Genomic DNA, 21,399 nt, shown 5'->3' with positions numbered 1-21,399 from the left:
TTCTTTGTCTCTGTTTTTTCTTTTTTCTTTTGCCTACCCAGGTACGTGGGGGGTTTCTTGCCTTTTGTGAGGTCTGCGGTCTTCTGCCAGCGTTCGGTGGGTGTTCTATAGGAGAAGTTCCACGTGTAGCTGTATTTCTGATGTATCTGTGAGGAGGAAGGTGATCTCCGCGTCTTACTCTTCCGCCATCTTGCCTGCTCTCTATATAGTAGTTTTGAATGGCTTCTCTTCACCCTTAGGATAGAGTGCATGCTCCATCATGTTTTCCTTCCTTACCTGGTCCCTGTTTGCCAGCCCCAATTTCTCCTTACCCTTCTCCATTGAGTCACCTCCAAAGATCTGCAGCTCTCCCAACCGTCTCTTGACTCTGAGTTTTTTAGCTCTCTCTTTTTAAATTTATTTATTTTACTTATTTTTTTTGGTTGTGTTGGGTCTTTGTTGTTGCATGTGGGCTTTCTCTAGTTGCGGTGAGTGGGGGCTACTCTTCGTTGCAGGCTTCTCACTGCAGTGGCTTCCGGGCTCTCGGCACCCGGGCTTCAGGAGTTGTGGCTCGCAGGCTCTAGAGCACAGGCTCAGTAGTTGTGGCGCACGGGCTTAGTTGCTCCGTGGCATGTGGGATCTCCCGGACCAGGGCTCGAACCTGTGTCCCCTGCATTGGCAGGCAGATTCTTAACCACTGCGCCACCAGGGAAGCCCAACTCTGAGTTTTTTGCACAACCCTTTCTTCTGCCTTTTTTTCCTTCATTTGGATAATCCTGCTGTATCCTTCATGTTTCTTTTTAGATATTAATCCCTCCAAGGAGCCTTCTCTAATTCACATTACTGAGTTGAGTTTTTTCTATGTGCTTCAATAAGCTTAAAATTTGGACTACTTATCACTCAACATTTACTGGTTTTACTTCTCACAAGATTGTGGGGACCAAGTCTTGAGGACAAAGATTGTATCTTCATTCACCAAAGCCTAACACTATACATAGCATACAATAAATATTCAACAAGCCTTCTTTGAGAAGATAACATCTGAGCAAAGACTTAAATGAAATAATGGAGGGAGCCATGTGGATTTATATCTTTATGATTTAAAAAAAAAATCTGCTGTAAGTCTCTTCAGATTTCCCTGGAAATAAAACAAACAGACAACGGATGCGGCTATTTCTTATCAATACATGTATAACTGGTAGTACACATCTGGACTACATTTAAATGTTCCGTTACATACCCAGTCCTTATATTTCACCAAATCATCTAAGTCAGGTTCTGTGCCAACTACCAAAATTCTGTCTACATCTCATTCTCCACTATCAAACAACAACAAAATTTCACCATTTTTAGGAAACATAATCATTATGAATCAGGTAACCATTTTGGGTTGGAGGGAGATGGAAGGATGTTGATTCTTCTTTTGCCTCCAACTTCAAATATTGTGCAATAAATTTGGTAAAGATAGCGTTAGAGAACAAGTTGTTGTATTTGAATTTCTTAAAGAATCAGTAATTAATGCTAAGACTGTTGTGAATTACTAGCCACCTCTTTTACATTATCTGCTCCTGGCATTGAAACCAAATTCTCAACCAAACTGTCAACCACTTATTTTATCTTTTGTGGCAAAGTTGACTTGTGACCAATTAGTTTATGACAAAGGTACCAAACAGATGCACTCAGTAGGTAAAGCGGAATTTCTGCTCTCAAGAAACATTAGAGCAGTGGAGTCGGGGAGATAGACCTAAAAATGGATTATTTCAGCATAATATGTGGTATGATGATGGCATGTGGAAGTTTCTAAAGAAAAAAATGTTAACCTAAAACTCTGAGAAGCAACAGATTTTATTGCAAGACTTTCCATGGCAAAAGGCCATATTAGCCTCACTCATACATTATAGGACAAGAATAAGCTATAAAAGAGCTAGAAAAACGTTCTGGGTGAAAAGTCAACACAGCTAACACAAATATTGCTGAGTCAGCCTGTTGAGGCCATGTGCCATTTGCACCTCTGCCCTACAGTCACAAAGCTGAAGCAAAAGGAGTAGGGGAATAAAAAGACCTTCAGCACTCCTATATCAGTCACATGACTCAATAACAATTCACCCTAGAGACATTAACCAGAGGAGATCATACTCCTCTAGTTAATGTAAATGAGTAGAGTAGCCCCAGGATAAGAATTCACAATGAATAAAGAAACATAGTTACAGAATTAGAAACTCTACCAAGGAAAACTGATTTGCCTATTCTTTACTGCCATTATAGGAATACTATTGCATTTTAACATAAAATTTAGTATTTTTTCTATTCCAAATATTTTATTTAAAAATATACACTTTTTTTGAATTTTTGAATTTTATTTTATTTATTTTTTTATACAGCAGGTTCTTATTAGTCATCCATTTTATACCTATTAGCATATACATGTCAATCCCAATCTCCCAATTCATCACACACACACCCCCCCACCACTTTCCCCCCTTGGTGTCCATACGTTTGTTCTCTGTGTCTCTATTTCTGCCCTGCAAACTGGTTCATCTGTACCATGTTTCTAGGCTCCACATATATGCGTTAATATACGATATTTGTTTTTCTCTTTCTGACCTACTTCACTCTGTATGACAGTCTCTAGATCCATCCACGTCTCTACAAATGACCCAATTTCCTTCCTTTTTATGGCTGAGTAATATTCCATTGTATATATGTACCACATCTTCTTTATCCATTCATCTGTGATTGCTGGTTCATATGGTAGTTCTATTTTTAGTTTTTTAGGGAATCTCCATACTGTTCTCCATAGTGGCTGTATCATTTTACATTCCCACCAACAGTGAAAGAGGGTTTGGCTCTTCGGGGTCTTTTGTGTCTCCATACAAATTTTAAGATTTTTTGTTCTAGTTCTGTAAAAAATTTGACAGTGATTGCATTGAATCTGTAGATTGCTTTGGGTAGTAGAGTCATTTTCACAATGTTGATTCTTCCAATCCAAGAACATGGTATATCTCTCCATCTGTTTGTATCATCTTTAATTTCTTTCATTAGTGTCTTATAGTTTTCTGCATACAGTTCTTTCATCTCCCTAGGTAGGTTTATTCCTAGGTATTTTGTTCTTTTTGTTGCAATGGTAAATGAGAGTGTTTCCTTAATTTCTCTTTTTCAGATTTTTCATCATTAGTGTAAAAATATACACTTTTTAAATTACGAGTTTCTAATTTTTTTCTCCCCTAGCACTGATCTCTCTGAAAATCTTAGAACATGACATAAAGATTTTGGATCAATGAAATTTTTCAATCAGGTATAAAGAGCTCTGCTAATCTAGTAATTACTGCCCCTTCTACCTACCTAGATTCCATACGCTTGGCACATTATATAAGTCAATATTCATGTACCACTTTCATACACAAGATGTTAATCAGAAAAAAAAAGTAGCAAATATTATTGTAAATTCATTTCTATTCTAAATTTCATGATTACATAAATTATTAAAACACCCCCTTTGTAAAGAATAATAGAGCTTTTTAAAGGATACTGTGACATAGTTCAATGAGCACTGGCTTAGAACCAAGGATTTTGGCTGTGGACGGTATAAAAGTCATTTTAAAATTTTGTACAATAGGAATAACAGTACCCCGAAGTAGTGGTAGGGGTTCTTTTGGCTGGGGTAATGCAGAATAGGAACGTGGATGGGAAGGTTAAATAAAATATTCAATACAAAGGTTATTAAAACATTTCTTTAATTCAATTAATTCTTTTGAAAACCTGTAGTGTGCTAGGAACAAGTAGTTGTGCAGATGATGCAGATGAATGAGACAAAACCCTTGTCCTCAAGTTATTCTTAGAGTAATAATTTCTAAGGTATCTGTGGTGGGGACAGAGTGCTGAGGGGGTGGGGCAGTGATTGGGTAAGGAACAGAACCACCTGAGGATGAAAGGTTATTTCTAATTAATAATTTGCTCACAAGATTCTAACATATCCCACACATCCCATTAAGAATCATCTCTTATGAAACACACTCGCAGACTTCAAAAACAAAATTATGGCTACCAAAGGGGAAAAGTGGGGGGAGGGATAAATTAGGAGTTTGGGATTAACATATACTCACTACTATATGTAAAATAGATAATCAACGAGGATCTAATGCACAGCACAGGGAACTTTACTCAATATTCTGTAATAACCTATATGGGAAAAGAATCTGAAAAAGAATGGATATATGTATATGTATAACTGAATCACTTTGTTGTACATCTGAAACTAACACAACATTGTAAATCAACTATAATATAAAATGAAAATTAAATTAAAAAAAAAGAGAATCTCATGTCATATAGATTACAACCATTAGGTCGAAACTATTTCAATTATACTCACAAACTAAAAAGTCCCTCTTTAGTAACATGATGTGTTTTTAAAGTTTATTTGAGCATTTTCACATATAATATCCTATCTCTTAAAACCCTGTTAGATAGGGCATTTCATAGATGAAGATTACTTGTGACAATTATACCACCAAAAACATCTTGGAATCTGTCATTCTGTTTTTCATCTCCACTACCATTGAAATTCATTTTATCATCTTTTATCTCAACTACTTCACCAGCTTCTTAACTGGTCTTTCTTCTAATAGTCATCACCCTAACCAGTCAGAAAGAATGGTCTACCTAAAACAGACATCTCTGATTAATATTCCTACGGTCACTCCTTCTGTGCTTCCTGACCTGGTCTCTTCCTTGGTCATGTTGAATTACCTCACACAGTTCCTCATATTAACTGCAAGAAGATGTCTCTTCTCTCCTGGCCTTTGAACACGTTGCCTCCTTTGTTCAGAAGATCCTACTCTGCAACCCCCATTTCATTTGGCTAAATCTTGCCCATCCTTTTCATCCCATTTAAGACTTTTCTTCCTCCTGAAAGTCTCATTTGTCTACTAAAAGATGGGTAATGCATTATTCTTTTGGCGTCTGTAGCACCTTGTGCCTCCTTTTCATAGAATTTACCAGAGTGGTTAAAACTTCTCATTTACTTGTCTATCAAGCTTACTATATTATAAGCAACTAAATAATAGGAACTAGGTCTTTTTATTATTATAATTAATGAATCCTCAATGGCTATACATAATTGAAGCTCAATAAAAATTTAGGGAATGAAAGAAGTGAACCCATCCAAGGTAGGATGAGGCCTTGAGTCCCTGTCTAATTGTGGATCCTGAGGGGTTTCCATTGTGCTCTGCTGTACCCCTATATGACGATTTTGGTCTCCACACTCTGTAGCTCTTTGTCTTCGCCCATTGCCTAGAACCCCTTGGTCTGAGGAAGCTACGGTGTTTGCCACAATATTATAAATTAATTCATTGCAAGTCAAATATTTGCTTTGTTGCTAAGCCTTCTATTCATAGGGGAGCTACTCATTACTTAAGAACTCTGTGAGTGTATGTGCAAGAAGTCTGGCTAGGAATAAACTTTTCTTTGTGATTAAACAGGATTCACAAGGCAATGGAACAGGGAACATGAGCAAGCCTACTTCAGAAAAAGAAGTGGTGACAGATTGCTGTACCATGATGACAGCATTCTGGTGTATATGTCATAAAACGAAGTCACCAAAAATGCTTTCTGCTGGACTTAGTCCAAAATAACAAACATCTTAGATAAGAAATTTTCATTAAAAGTGCCTGAAGCATAGCTATTTTATCCCTCTCTTCTTTCAGAGGAACATGAAAAGAATTCAGTTTTCAAAAAGCACATAAAGATGGAAATCAGATCCTCCCTGGAATTAGAAACTGTGGGGAATTTCTTTTGGTTATCAATTAAAAGCATTTTTCATAAGCAACAAATTCCATTCCTTCACAAGATATTGTGGGCCAATATTCCACAAATGACCCTGTGAGTCCCAAATTAAACCTGTAGCAAGTTATAGAAGTGGTTTTTATCATTCTTATGACTGTCTTGCCATTCGAAAGAGACATAATAATTTTATTACAGCATATACTCTGTGAAAGACCATAAACTTTTAATAGACTTATAAAAAGGGAATGTAACCTTTTCAATATTCTGTCTCATCGTTGCATGAATCCATTCTGCCCTCTCCTCACATATAATGGATGCTCCAGGGCCTAAGCAATGGTTCCACACTTGGGAAGAAAATGTTCACATCCAGCCTTTTCCCTGAATCTGAAGGTTACCATGCTTTAGCACTCAAGAACACTTCCTGTCTTCTCTTTTTTCTGATTCTGTAGCTCCTCAAACATCCAGTCCATAGATTTTTGATCTTAGGACAGTTCTGATGACATGCTGATTTCATCTCTATAGTTTTAATTTAAAAGTCAAAATAAACATCTTTCAGATTTAATAACTGTTTGTTTTCACATGACCACACATTCATTTTCAGCATCATTAAGGATTGTAATTTCTTATTATTTCCCTTCTATCCTAGAAAGTGAAATTTCTCAATTTACCTCCTAACCTTGATAGCATAACCAACTCTAAGCATGACTTCTGAAACAAGACAGTTGATTAACTTGACCCTATGATCCCCCCCTGCATAGCAAAGAAATTAGGCCTTTTTATGTGTTTTTGCTGTTCATTTGTTTGTTTCACTTTTATGTTGCAATAAACAACGGATAAAGAAACAAACATCTTTGGAGACAAATACCGCAGAGAAAAATGGGTAGTGCAAAGGAAGTAAGTCCTTAACTGGGAGAAACAAAATGGAAGCAAGATATGAGGAAAGTTGGACCCATCATTCTCATGAAGTCTGATCTTCATGCAAAACAATGCCATCATAAAGCTATAAAGCCGCCTGCCAACTGAAGCCTTGAAAGTTTCATAGCACAAGAAAAGAGCTAGCTACTTGAAAAGTAGACACTGGTATTAATTTGTTTCTTGAAGAAATGCCATTTTAACTTGCCTAGAATCACAGAAAACTTTTTCGTATTTTCAATAAATTTTAAAAATCGTAATGAAAATTGGAAGCATAGTGCTTGATATTTACCTGTCCCTTCTCCTTATATCCCCTACCTAAAAAAAGGAGAACCTTTATAAATGAAAGGGTCTTTCTATACAAATAAAAAATTACCTCAAGGAAATAACCTGAGATTTTCTAAGAAGTGCATTAAGTCTTTTGGTTATGTCTATGACTGATAGCCAACTCTAACAGTCAATTACACATATTTTTGTAGCCCCCTCATCCAAAACTTTCTGTATCAGGCTAGCAGTTTTTAAAATATTAAGAATTAAATTTGGAGATAAAAGCTCTAAATCTCATAAAGCCCATGAACTATAACCCTAGGAAGAGATACACACATAATTATAGGCATATAATTTCAGTATATTTTTCACCAGCCCTCAGAGTCTCATCCAAGGAAATTCTAGGGTAAATGAATGACAGAATAAGAAAGCTTAGTGCTAGATCGTGAGCTCAGCAGGGTAGGGAAGTGTTTCCCTCATTTGTGCATCTTTAACTCTGGAACAGTGCTCAACACAGCACACGAAAAAAATAAGAATTTGTTATGTTGAACTGTGCATGATGGGCATGTGTGTATTGGGGGATTTTTTTAAAAGGAGAATGTACTTTTAAAAAGTTCATCACACAGTTAAACCTCATTGAATCTGGTAAGATGGGACAGGAAAACATTTTAAGTAGCAAACCAGAGCAGATTTAGAAACTTGAACAGGGCTACCCACCAAATAAGCATTACTGCTGGGAATAGAACAGAGGTGGCCTTTAAATTACAAAGTTTATATACAATAACATATGGGCCTTGCAGAAAATATCACCACCTCTGCAGAGCAGTATCAGTTTCTTTATCAATAAAGGTTCTATATTGAAAACACTCATAATGATACAAGGGTGGGCAGGAATGCCTTAGAGCTACACTTGAACTTATATACACAGTACTTTAGAGGAGATTCTTTTAGGACAGACAAAAAATTGTGGAGAGGGAACAGTCTAGTTTGATTATTTTAGCAACATTGCAGGTAGACAAACAAGGCAGGAATGCAAATTACCAAGTAAGTTATGTTTCCTAGAGATTAGCCATTTTTATGACTTCTACTTATCTCAAGGCAAAGCTGTCCAACAGAGATTCTCTCTTCTGACCGACCTTTCTTTCCTCCTCTTTAGTCTTCCTCTTACTATAAAATTTGGTAAGTTTTCATTGACAGAAAACCTTACAAGTTCCGATATTGACTTCTTTGCTTATCTCTTAGGAGCATCTCTGACAGGGGAAAGCATTACTTGTTTTCTTGTTTTTTCTCTCACAGTTTGTGGATTATACTACTGTGTGGCACCTTAGACAGATGCCACAATGAGTAATCTCTTTCTTTCCAGGATGAAAATATTAAGAAAATAAAACACGCTCTCACAAATACCTGCTCCCTTGAGTTAAGCGGGTGGATCTCATAACAACTAGAAGTCATCTAGGAAAAAAGAAAAAAAAAATCATAGATTTGGGAGAACCTGACAGGACATTATAACTCCGGCTTTCAGAGATCACCATCTGTGGAATGTTCTCAAAAAACAATTTCTGTTCCCTTCCCACGTTTTTAAAAGAATTCTCCTTCAGTGCTCTATTCAAGAGATTAACAATATTCACTGCCTAAAGGGCTCAAGGTAATATATGAAAAGAAAAACCCGATCACAGGTTCTACAAGTCAGCAAAACAGGTATCTCCTGAGAACGAACTATTCAACTACTCCAGTTTTGACACTTGAGAACCATAGGTGTTCTGTGAATTCTGAACATACCAATGATTTGAAATCAAGGAGGTTTTTCTTCAGTAGAACAATTTGCTAAAATTAAAGACAAATGAATTAATGTTTGAGCAAAGTATATGTTCTTCTTGTAAGTCATGTAGGCAGAGGGGCCACTAAAAGCAGGTGGCTAAATCTATCTACAACAAACATTTTGACAAGCTCCCAACAACATGGCATCAAAACAATCCCAATGTGATTCAGAAGATATTTTCACTTTAACAGTTGAGGTACTGGGCATATGAACTGTAATGTAAGTTATATTTTTCTCTAGAAGGCAGTTAGTAAACCCCTCACATTTTGCTGCTGAAAAGGATACATCAGTACAAACAGATGGAAACTTAGAATTCCACAAACGGCAGATATTAGGAATTAGACACATCGATTTAACTTTAAGCAAGCAAATGAGAATCAAAAAATACAAATGTCTCTTTCTATAATTAAACACATAATTGGAGTGCATCAAATTCATATCCATTGTAGCTCATCTTTCTTTCTACTTATTTCTAAATTTATATACATTCTGAGTATAATAAACCTACGTAGAGTTCAACTCCACACTAAAAGGGTCTTCTGTGACAGATAGATGGCACTACACTATTTTTCAAATTAAGCCTGCGAGGGAGTTGCACTAGCTTTTTCTCAGCATGATGCATGCTGCAATAATAAGAAATCATAAGACTCAAAGAGGTAGTCCGTGTGTCAGGACAGATGGAGAGAACAGCTGAGAGAGGAATTCAGCCAATTTATTAACTCTCTGTGAGTAGAATAAATCATATTTGAAAGAATTCAGAGGAACACTTAGCCTGAAAAAGGAATTTAAATGATGGCAATTTTAGAATGGAGAGAGTAGAATAATAATGTTTCACCTTAAAACATCACTCAGTAGTCTTTCCAACCCCTAACAGCAAAAGGTCACCAGTGACCAGCACCCCAATTATAGACCAGGCTAGTGATGAACACTTGGGAAACATTTAGACTTATTGTCAAATTTAAAACACTTAATGAATACTATAACATACTGTGGAAATGAAATCCATGATATTAAATATTTGAGGTACTGCTGTTAATTATTCTTTTCCTTGCTCTGAAATGGGAGAGCTTGTCCTATTGGTGAAAATATTTAAGAGAACTTACTTATAATTTTTGATACTCTTAAAATGCTAGACATAACATAATCTGAGAAATCTTTTTTGAGAATAATTTCCTTTATACAAGCTCCATATAGGACTTTTGGGAAAACTCAATTTATGTGCTTTATCACATATAGTGATATATCTAGTTGTAAATATGAAAAGAAAAAACCCTTTATAAGTTTTCCAAATTTTAATCCAAGGGAAAAAAGCATGTTTGAAATGATCTAAAGAAAAGTAAACGGAGTGGGTTTTTTTTCTTACTAAAGTGAGTGTACTTAACATCAAGAAGCATCTTATCACTAGTACCGAACTAGTAATACGATCCCTAGTAAATTCCCAGGTCATACTCAGAGACACAGCGCCATGCAGTCTTTTGGGCTTTAATGAAAAGCAATGGAGGCTTTTTACCCATTAAATGTTAAGAGAAACTAGTTTTCTTATTATTTTGGTGAGATAGACTTTTCTTCCCCAATAAAACTTTTAGATTACTCCAAAAAAAAATTCTTAAATAATGTAAATGTTGCAGGTTATGTTTTTTAAAATATTTAAAAGGTCTTTTTTTTTACAGTTTGAGAATTTCTATTAAATTTTATATAATAAACTTCATTTCCAAACTGTCTTCCTTCTCAGGCTCACTAAAGGCAAACAAAAATAACATCTATTAACCCTTTAAGCATGTGTCTACATCCCCTGGGGGAAATCAGGAAACAAAAACAGAAGTTTCCGAATTTCAGATTGATTACTTATTCAGAAGCTATCTTGAGGACATGGCCTAACGTTTTGATGTTACTCACCAAAGGGAAATGTCACTTACAAAGACTTTAGTCCCCTTTCCTCTCAATGGGAGAGATATAGCCTATACTGAGAGGTGTTTTCTTTTATAACTCATTTAAATCATTTCTTCTAGATACTTCATGGTTAATGGTGTTAGGCTCACTGACTTAATAAAGAGATTATAAAATATTTGAAGCAAGCACATATACCTTTTATTCAGTGGTTTATCACAAAAACATAAAACTACTGAGGGACTGATTGAGCATTAGATGCATCAAGTTCATATTCATGGCGGCTTGTATATTTTCTCATTCCTAAATTTATATTCATTCTGAGTATAGCAGAATGTACTTAATACATTTATAATTTAATATATTTATTAGCCTATTCTTTACCACATTGTTTTAGGAACTTATGGATTTAAGAGAATTCAGTAGAAGATAATTGGTTAAATCATAGTTAGTGAAGATAAAGATAATACAAACAATAACTCACTCATGAAGTAGATAACAGAGAAAGTTAACACATGATAATCATAATCAAATAATATTAGCTTTGACTATAAAAAATATATTCAGGAGAATTAGAAGTAGAAAATGAGAATAATTTCCCACCATCACCCTCAATCACTTGAATTTTGTTTGAAGGCCCCAGATAGTCAATACTTATAGATGAATCTTTAAACTACATATGAAGTCTTAGTATGCCAACTTCAGGATTCTTTGATTATTCAATAATAATCTATGCATTTCAGTTACTAAAACGTGGTCAGGACAATGATTTATATTCAAAGCTGACTAGTTTTTAAAAATATCATAGCTAGAGATAGATTATCATAGTTTGTTAAATATAATTCAAAGCTATTGATGCAATCTGGTTAAGGATTAGGAAACAGTCATTGAAATTTATAACTGATTAACGTTAAGAGGGACAATTATTACAGATTCTTCTTACGTTCAGAATCTTATATACTAAACAGGTTAAATTGTCAAGTAAGATAGATAACCCACATTTGGAGGAATTTATGTCCAGGGATAGTAAGGTATAAAATTCCCAATCAATAAAAACTTCCATTGGCTATTAACTGAATAAATATATTCAAGAGAATTAGAAGATCAGTAAAAGCAGGAACCTTGTTTTTTGTTTTAAATTCACTGCTGAATCACCAGTACCTAGGTCAGTGTGGGACACACAGTTTGGGTTTAATAAAATATTTACAGAGTGAAAAATACCAAACTGTTAATAAATAATCAAAACATATGTGACTAGCTCTGTAGGAGCTGGATAAAGAAAAAGGGCTAAGGAGAGAAGGAAAGACAAAGAAGGAAGAAATAACAAAGAGGTGAGTGAGAAGAAAGAATGACAGAGGTCTTTTTTGGTGTGTTTTACATACTTGGCAGCAGAAGAGTGGAATGAAAGCAACCTAAAGGAAGACAGATCGCTGAATCCCTCATTCCCCCACGCACATGTTGTCCAGCATTGGCTCCACAGGCCATCATCAACAGCATAACAAACAACTGAAAAAGTGACACCAACATACAAAAGGAGAATACACACATTCAATTGCAAACCCAATGAGAAATGCTCTCATGTCCAGACTATCGGGTTGGCATAGCACTTGTGATTTCTATAAGATACTTGAGGGAATGAAATATTAGGAGTTTCTAAGGGGATAATGTTTACTTCACTGTTACCCAGTGTGGCCCCTGAGCACCTACCTCTTCCAACCTCCAGTCTTTTCCTCTCCAGATTAAGTGAACCTAACCATTGGTTACTTTAATTTTACTTAGGGGTTTTAGAGCTGCAAATGAGGAAAGAATGAATAGGTGAGTGCCTGCCTTGGGCCTATTTGCTCACAGATACAGTCCTCAACTTTCCTTTATTTGCTCTGTATCTCAGAGGCTGGCCCCTCTATAGGCTGGCTCACCTATCGGCTGGTTTAGGGCTGGTCTCAGCCAAGAGAAGGGAGACACCACTAGAAGATGGGGGCAGTGGGGAGAAGCCAGGCCATTTCTCCCCATTTCTCTTACCAGACACACCTGCATCTCCTCTGTGTCTATTACCCAGTTCCCACTGGACAGGCCATCATTACCCACCCCTGGGCTCCAATAAACCATCTCCTCTCTCTAGGCTTCCTACTGTCGCTAATCTCTGGGTTGTTCCAAGAGTATCTGCTCTTGACTTTTGCATTGCAATCAGAAAATATTCTTGGCCTTGCCACTGTTTAAATGCCCTCTAGGGTGGTATCTGCTCAGACCTCAGACTTTAGACTACATGTCTCTCCTGAACTGGTCTTATCTGCCTGCCCTGTGTAATTTGTCCACACCTCACAGAGCCAGCCCTCACTCTGGATTGCTCAGACCAAGCTCTGGAAGCTTTGCTACTTTGACCACAGGCTTCTGATTCTCTTCTCAATGCTTTCTGATCCCATGCCTAGCCCTACTCTACTCTCCTCATCATGGCTTATGAACCTGTGTCCCTGTCACTGTTCACAGTTGTAGAGCTTATATTCTGAATGTTGATATTGGCTGAACTGCAGCACGAAACCATTCTACAATGACCTTTAAGCTCTCATTTAAGATTTACCTTGAACATATTTCCAGACATACACAACAGTAAAATTTACATATCTATGTCACAAGAAAATTGAAAATAGTGCATATTTCCTGGATGGTTGGTCATCTCTTCCATGTGCTCACTTTGGTAATGACCAATAAGATACAAAGGCAGACAAAAAGATAACTAAAATAATGTCAGAGAGTAACTCTGCTCAAAGGGCATGAAATCTATGATGGCCTTGCAATAAAAGAACTTATAATAGTCAGTTTAGTTTGTTCCTATAAATTATTTCACTGTCAGCAAAAAATAACATAATCCCTAAAGCAATGAAACAGTATATATTAATAACAATAAAACATTTAAGGCTCTATTAATTATCTTATGTTGTAAACAGATAGTACATGTGTAACAGTACTGACTCTTCTCGGCTTACATTTTCTAAGGGCTTATTTTAATCGAACTTCAGCACTAATACATGTAAGTGTTATTCTGTTTCCCAGGTTATTCTCTCACTGCGGAGCTAAAGACCAGATTGCTTAACTCGAGGTCTATATGGGTAGATTAAATTCCCACCCAGCCTTGTCCCAATTCCCAAATTAATCTTGAATTGGGTAAGAAATAATAAACAAACTCAGCACTGGCCTTGCTTCCCTAATCGCACTCCACCCAAACTGCCTGGATTAGTCATACCATTTCCCCTTGGTCTCTATGTGGATGGCATGTGTACTTGTATTCCCAACAGAACATTCCCAGCCTCTATCCAGTTCATCCTCAGCTGTGGCCCATGTTCCAAGCCTCTCTTCTAGCATTCTTCCTGTGACTTTGACTCAGTCACCATACAGAAGGTCCTAAGTTGCCTGCCACCCCTTCTCTGCACTCTCAAGTATTATACCTGGGGCTTGCCAACTGGAGGACAGAATTCTCAGATACCAGCTGCCTGACTGGCTCAACCTGCCCCTTTGTCCAGATTCCCAGAGTAATGTTTTGATCATTTAGGACTGGATCTGGGCCTCTCTGAGACAGAGCCTTCCAACAGTGGACCTGATCACTACTGGCTGTGAGCCAGGACCCCAGCACCAGTCCCACCTTAGACAATGGTTCCAGTGTCAGGTCTGGAGCCTTCCTTCTTATCATGAATTGAGAAATAAAGATATGTCCTTCTCTAACCCCGTAGGTTTTCAGTTGGCCTCCTTATGATGATTACTTTGAGTTTTGATATCTTTGGTTTGGTGATTGAGCACATCTCCTCCCCCTCCGCTCTCCCTCCCTCCCCATAGCCCTCTCCCACCCCTAGCAATGCAGAACAACTACAGAAGCCCTTAGTAAGGCTCCTGTACTCAGGAGCTTTCATAGAGTGCTCAGGAGTTTTTGAAAAACATAAAACTATGTTTTAAAAAGTGGTGACATTTCATATTCTCCTTAAGTTCTTGTTTTATATTCCCTGAGACATAGTTAATCAACTCCTCCTTAGCTTGCAGTTCACAAAAGTCCTCCTAAAGTGTGTTCATACCCCTACTCTCAGGGTTTGCAGGGTGAGAGCCACACTGTATCCTAGCAGGGTCTCTAAACTGAAGAATCTGGTAAGAAACAAGGCAACTGATCCTCACTGTTTCCGTATTTCCCTCCAACAGAGCACAGAGAATATGTTCAAGTTTATTCTCTCAAATAGCCCTGACTATACCCTAGTTTATTAAAGATAAATTATAATGAGGATTTGTGAACAATGTAATTTGTCTTTATTTTGGTTTAAATTAATGGCACTGGATTCTTTTATACTTGGCAAGGTAGTGGTCGGTACACACCAGCCAAAAAAGAACGAACATCTTAAAATCTTGCAGAAACTAGATAAATTTTAGTGATTTTTTAAAATATAGAGTATTTCTATAGTTTCCTGGCCAGCTGGTCTTTTTTCACCAAATATATCTATCTTTCCTAACATCAAAAGGTAGTAAAGCCTTGCAAGTAAAAGTCATAACAGTAATAGTAATGATTATGAGAATAGTAATTTATGATTTCTACTGGCTGTCAAGTACTGTATGAAGTACTTTATGTACATAACCTCTTTAAATTCTCAGAACACTATGCACTATGTATGATTGTTTCCTATTCTTAGATAAGAAAACTGAGTAGAGGAAAGGTTAAGAAACTTGACCTAGGCCAGCTAGTAAGTGGCAGAACAGAAATTTTAACCTAACCCATCTTTCCATATCTGTGGCATTGCATACAACTCAATAAATTGCATTTCTGTATGCTATTGTACTCCTCTTGATGAATACTGAAACAGAATTAGAATGCCTCCCAATTGTTTTATGAAAAAGCATTGACATGAAATGTGGCCTTTGTGCTCAGGGTACATACTTCTGTTGCTCTGAACATTATCTGAATAAGAACTTGCTAATAATTTGAGCAGTTCTAACTTCAAAATTGATGTAATATTACACAAATAGATGAATATTAACCTTGACATTCAACTTTTTACATTTTCAACTTCATTGTTCCATGAATAATTTTCTCTCTTACAGTTATGACAGAATTCATATGCTCTTCTCTTTTCATTTTGGTACTTTGGCACTTTTGGAAACATGTGCTAAGATAGCTTGTAGTATGGTTAACAGAACAGTACACATAGCATTTCTCTATTCTTTATTTTTCCTGAAGACATCACATTCTCTTGCAGTTTTTCCTTTATCACTCTCTACTTGCCTCTATTTTCTTCCAAAGAAACTTATTTTGACAATATTGAAATGGCTGAGAAAAAGATTCTAACCATGTAAGATACCCTAAATTTTATCTTTCTATCCTTCAAAGGAATTTTTCATAAAAAGTTAAAATTAAGTTAAAAACCCATTGATACTACTCATTAATATACTGTTACAGATTCTAAGCAATTGATTTTTTTACAGGCAACATAATCACAAATGAATTACAAATGCAGACTTTATGACTCCAATTAAACTCTAGGTCACAATCCATTAAAAACAGAATATACACATTACATTAGATGTAAGGAAAAATACATATGCCACATGATTCGAACTATCAAAATAACTGAAGAGCAATAATTTCAAATAATTTATGTTTGCCTAAAATTTTTATCAGCATAACCTCAAAAATCATCAGAGAAAAAATTCTTATGCTTAATTTTTACGAACATATACATCATACTTTCTCTTACTTATTTCATTATTTCATTCTACCCCAGGAACCTCTTTGAAGTATTTCCCAAGAATGAGAGACTGGAAGAGATTCTAGTTTTTAGCTGTATGAACATTAGTATTTTTAGTTTTAAGAGCATTGAAGTAAACTCATAAATAATTAATTTTAGGGATTTTATTTTGGAAAAATCAAATCAAGTGACTAAAAATTAATTTAAAGCAAATTAAAATTTCAGCATCATTGTAAAACTGCTTAACAGAGCAGATCTTAAGAAAATGTTATGAGAGACTATTATACCTCAGTTTCCACACATGAAGAGTCATTTATCACTGAAGTGTTTTCTCTGAAATTTTTGAATGTTTAAGAGCTGGGTTACTATGAAAAGTCGCTTTTTTGTTGGCATCGGCAGGCGGACTCTCAACCACTGCGCCACCAGGGAAGCCCTGACAAGTCGCTTTTTGAATATTATGTCGATAAAGTTTGATTCTACCTGGTCGTCACTCCCATCTGTCAGTTCTCACTTCTCCAGTGGAGGGTGAAGGGATGAGAATTAATGTCAGCCTTGAATTTAGCATCTCTAACATGGGCAAGCACACAGTGAAGCAGAAGAAAAGAAGTCAAAACAATGCAAAAATTGGCCGGGCCAAGAATATCTTGGGGTACAAAGAAGTTCACCAGAAAACAAACAAACAAAAAGAGGGACAAGAGGACATTCCTATTGGGAGGCCTACAGGACACACATGGGCAAAACAATAGCCCTGTGCCCTGAGCAACCCTGGCTCCATACAGAGAAAAGGAGAAAGGCAGAGATATAAGAAAGTGATTGAAGAGAAGACAGCAAATGGTTGAAAAATAATTTAAAAATTGAAAAGAGTTATGCTTCTGAGAAGATTCTTAAACTATATCTGGATGGAAAATATGGAGATATATCTGACTATGGTAAGAACCAACCTGAAACTTAGAACCAACCTGAAATAGTGTCCTTATTGGAATACCCTATTTTTCTCATCTGATTTATGCAAGGCTTCACAAAGGCACCAACGGCCTAGTAAAAGCTTTATAATCTAAATGTTCTTAGTACCACACTTTACTAAAGACAGGCATCTTATCGGAATAGAGGCAAAGAGACTTATTTACGTTTTCTGTTACTTAGTTTGCAACAGGAGAGGCTGATAATTAAACATAAAGGAGGAGATACCGGTGGTGTTAACAATTTAACAAAAACTAATGGAAGTGTTTCATGGACAGCCAAGGTTTGTTGGACTAAATCACCATCTCTCATAGGAAATCCTGAAAAAGAAACACAACTCAAAACACAGGCTGAAGAAAATAACTTTTAGAAGGGAAGGTAATAGCTTTGTGACTTAGGAATTTTATGAAGGTCCTTTGAGTATTCTTTTGGATTCTAATTCTCCTTCAGTTCACACCATGGAGCACCCAGTTACTATGATTTGTTTGTGGAAGGAAAATAAAATAAGCCGAAGACTTACCGCCTCCACTTCGGCAGGATCATACCACACATTGATGTACGGATGCTGTAAGGCGTCGTCCACTGATATCCTTTTTGCTGGGTCAATCACTAGCATCTTTGACAACAAGTCCCTGGCTTGGCTGGCTGAAACGATGAATAAGAAAAAAAATAGTGATGTTTTGATTTTGGCAAGGAAATTTTTTGGAGGGAGAAAAAATTTAAAAAAACAAAGATCAATTAGCACCTTCCATCCAAACGTCAGGTAACTTCACTAAGTGATTATGGAAATGCAAAATGAAACAATGAAAATATTTTTTTATCCATCAAATTTGCAAAAATAAGAGATGGCATAATATCCACTAACTCCAGGTAATTTCATTCATGTTGGTGGCAATGTAAATTGATAAAGAATTTTTAGAGGGCAATTTTGGCAGTATCTATTAAAATTTTAAATGTGAATACATTATGGCCCAACAGTTCCACTTTTAGGTATACAGTCTAGGGAAACAATTAACATGTTCATGAAAAGCATATAGAAAGGATGTTCACTGCAGCACTGGTCAAGGATTAAAACATTTTAAACAATCTAAATGTCCACCTATAGAGCAACTAAATGAGCTATGGTACAACTGTACCAATTATATTTGGCAGTTTAAAAGAATAAGGTAGATCTATATGGACTCACATGGACATAGTGTTAAGTGAAAAAAAATTTGCAGGATGAACCATAGATCCTGATGCCATGGTATAAACCTGTCCCTTCCCAATAACACAACAAACATTTCCCTCTCTCTCCATTTATGTATATAAATGCATAGAAAGGTCTGCAGGGATAATCAACAAACTGAAAATCATAGTTACCTCTGAGGAGAAGAAAATATGTACATATATTGCTTGCATAATTAAAAATAAATTTAAAAGAATGAAGTTTTAAAAATGGAAACAAAGTGAGTGTACACCCCTCATTTTAAAACTATTCTGAGCTGCGAAAAAGGATAAAGCAGTGTCTAGAGGGAGGAAAGGAGGTCAGGGGGGACTTTTTGAAGATGGGAGAGATGATGAGGACTTTAACGGGAGCAAAAGCTTCAAGAATTGAGAGGAGGGGACAGATTTGAGAGAAAGAATCCACAAGACCTAGTAACCAAATTGATGTGGGAGATGTTCAGTTTATAAAATACATATTGTCTACTGTGTGCCAGGTACAGTGTGAGATGCTAGGGATATAAAAAAATTACACGGTGATAATCATTAAGTGTATTTATTTAATAACATTGCTAAAGGACACTCTAAAAATCTCTGAAAATACATAAAATTTTCAAGAACATACATATCCAAACTGGTTTGGAAGTTTTTACGGTGAAAATATTCAGTTTATTCCAAACATATGGTAAAACTTCAAATTAAAGAAAGCAAAATCTAAAATGGTTTGCTAAATTAGGGAAAAGGCAATGTGTTTGAATACATGAATATGTATCAACTTTTAATTATCAATTTTTCCTGATTATTAAGGAAATATGGGTTAATTATTAAAAATTTGGAAATCACATAAAACATAAAATCCAGAAAAACCCACCTTCCCCACAGGCAATCACTCTCATTATTAATGTATTCTCTTCTAGTTTTATGTGTTTTTTCATAATTTTGATTGTTCTACAGTTAAAATGTAGCAATCTATGATATTAGTATCTCTGGTGTTGTTACATTTAATAAAATACTTTTTATATATTTATTTATACTAATTATATATTTATAAAAATCGCTAGTTAAATTAGACTGGAAGATTTTTTTAATTTCTATTAGTCATTTTTCTGGGGATCTCAATTCTAGGAATTTAATTTCTGCTAATTCTAAACTGATACTGTGAAGTTCACAAGAGTAACAAAAGTACAGAAATATACATTAATTTTCAATAATTAATCTTTCTCATTGTTAATAACCCTGTCATGATCTAACGGGGCTGTATTGGTTTATGTCATTGGTTCAAACATCTCTTTGATTTGAACTGATTTTATACCCAGACTCACACAGTCTCACGGGTTCTCCCATCAAACCCACCTATGTTTCTGCTCTTAGAAAGGATCAGGGGGGTTGGGGTGGTCTCCTCATCAATAGGGACATGAACGACAGTAATACCAAATCATCTTACTAAGAAACAAGGATCAATACTGCTTGTAGGGAACAAAATGAGGAAGAAGAAAAGGTTTTAATTCTTCATCTTTCATTCTTTCATTTGCAAGTAAATGTCTTACACTCTTTAATAACAGTAGAATAAATTCATCCCTTTGATTCTTTGTGTAATTCTTTATAATTTGCTGATTTTATATTTCAATTATAATTTAATAATTGTAAATATATAAACTAGTTTTTTTAATTTTTAAAATTGTTTTACAATTTTTAAAGGTTACTTTCCATTTATAGTTATTACAAAATAATGGCTATATTCCCCATGTTGTACAATACATCCTTGAGCCTATCTTAAACCCAATACTTTGTACCTCCCACTTCCTTCTCCTATATTTCCACCCCCACCCCCACCACTGGTAACCACTAGTTTGTTCTCTATAGCTGTAATTCTGCTTCTTTTTTATTATATTCACTAGTTTGTTGTATTTTTTAGATTCCACTTTTAAGTGCTATCACACAGTATTTGCCTTTCTCTGTCTGACTTATTTCACTTAGCATAATGTTCTCCAAATCTATCCATGATGCTGCGAATGGCAAAATTTCATTCTTTTTTATGGCTGAGTAGTATTCCATTGCGTGTGTGTGTGTGTGTGTGTGTGTGTGTGTGTGTGTGTGTGTATCTCACATCTTCTAGTTTATTATTTGCAAAAGTAATATAATTGTAGAGGTTCAAACTGAATTAAAAAGCCAAAAAATAAACTCAAGAAGGTTGGAATTAAATCATGAAGCATGGCATTTTACTGAATAGTTTCTCTACAAGTGTTTGCATTATCTCAAATAATTTAATCAAGGCTTTGTGGCCTCTGTACTGTTATACTATAAGTGACTTAATAGGAAGGGATTATTTTTGCCTGACATGTCAATTAGCATCATAAAGACATACATTCTTCAAAATCTCTACCTGGGGTATTAGCACTTCTTCATTCTGCATATAGTTGATGTTGCTCTTAAAAGCAGTAGATTTATCAAGACAGTATGGTACTGGCACAAAAACAGAAATATAGATCAATGGAACAGGATAGAAAGCCCAGAGATAAACCCATGCACATATGGTCACCATATCTTTGATAAAGGAGGCAAGAATATACAGTGGAGAAAAGACAGCCTCTTCAATAAGTGGTGCTGGGAAAACTGGACAGCTACATGTAAAAGTATGAAATTAGAACACTCCTTAACAGCATACACAAAAATAAACTCAATGTGGATTGAAGACCTAAATGTAAGGCCAGACACTATCAAACTCAGAGGAAAACATAGGCAGTACACTGTATGACTTAAATCACAGCAAGATCCTTTTTGACCCATCTCCTAGAGAAATGGAAATAAAAACAAAAATACACAAATGGGACCTAATGAAACTTAAAAGCTTTTGCACAGCATAGGAAACCATAA

At 35.8% G+C, this 21,399-nt stretch overlaps 1 protein-coding gene across 1 annotated transcript in view; it reads right to left on the bottom strand.

The window, feature by feature from the left end:
- MAPK10 (mitogen-activated protein kinase 10) overlaps positions 1 to 21,399 on the bottom strand; it is a 361,101-nt gene that overhangs the window by 30,502 nt on the left and 309,200 nt on the right. The window contains exons 10-11 of the mRNA XM_055086019.1: positions 17,843 to 17,967; positions 8,347 to 8,394 (exon numbers count right to left, since the gene is read on the bottom strand). Coding sequence (XP_054941994.1) covers positions 8,347 to 8,394; positions 17,843 to 17,967 — 173 coding nt within the window. The remainder of the gene's footprint in view (positions 1 to 8,346; positions 8,395 to 17,842; positions 17,968 to 21,399) is intronic.

Source organism: Physeter macrocephalus, chromosome 7 (genome assembly GCF_002837175.3).
Source record: "Physeter macrocephalus isolate SW-GA chromosome 7, ASM283717v5, whole genome shotgun sequence".
In the NCBI taxonomy this organism is placed as follows: Eukaryota; Metazoa; Chordata; class Mammalia; order Artiodactyla; family Physeteridae; genus Physeter; species Physeter macrocephalus.
Note: the sequence above shows the minus strand (reverse complement) of the source record. Positions and strands in the feature narration are given on the sequence as shown.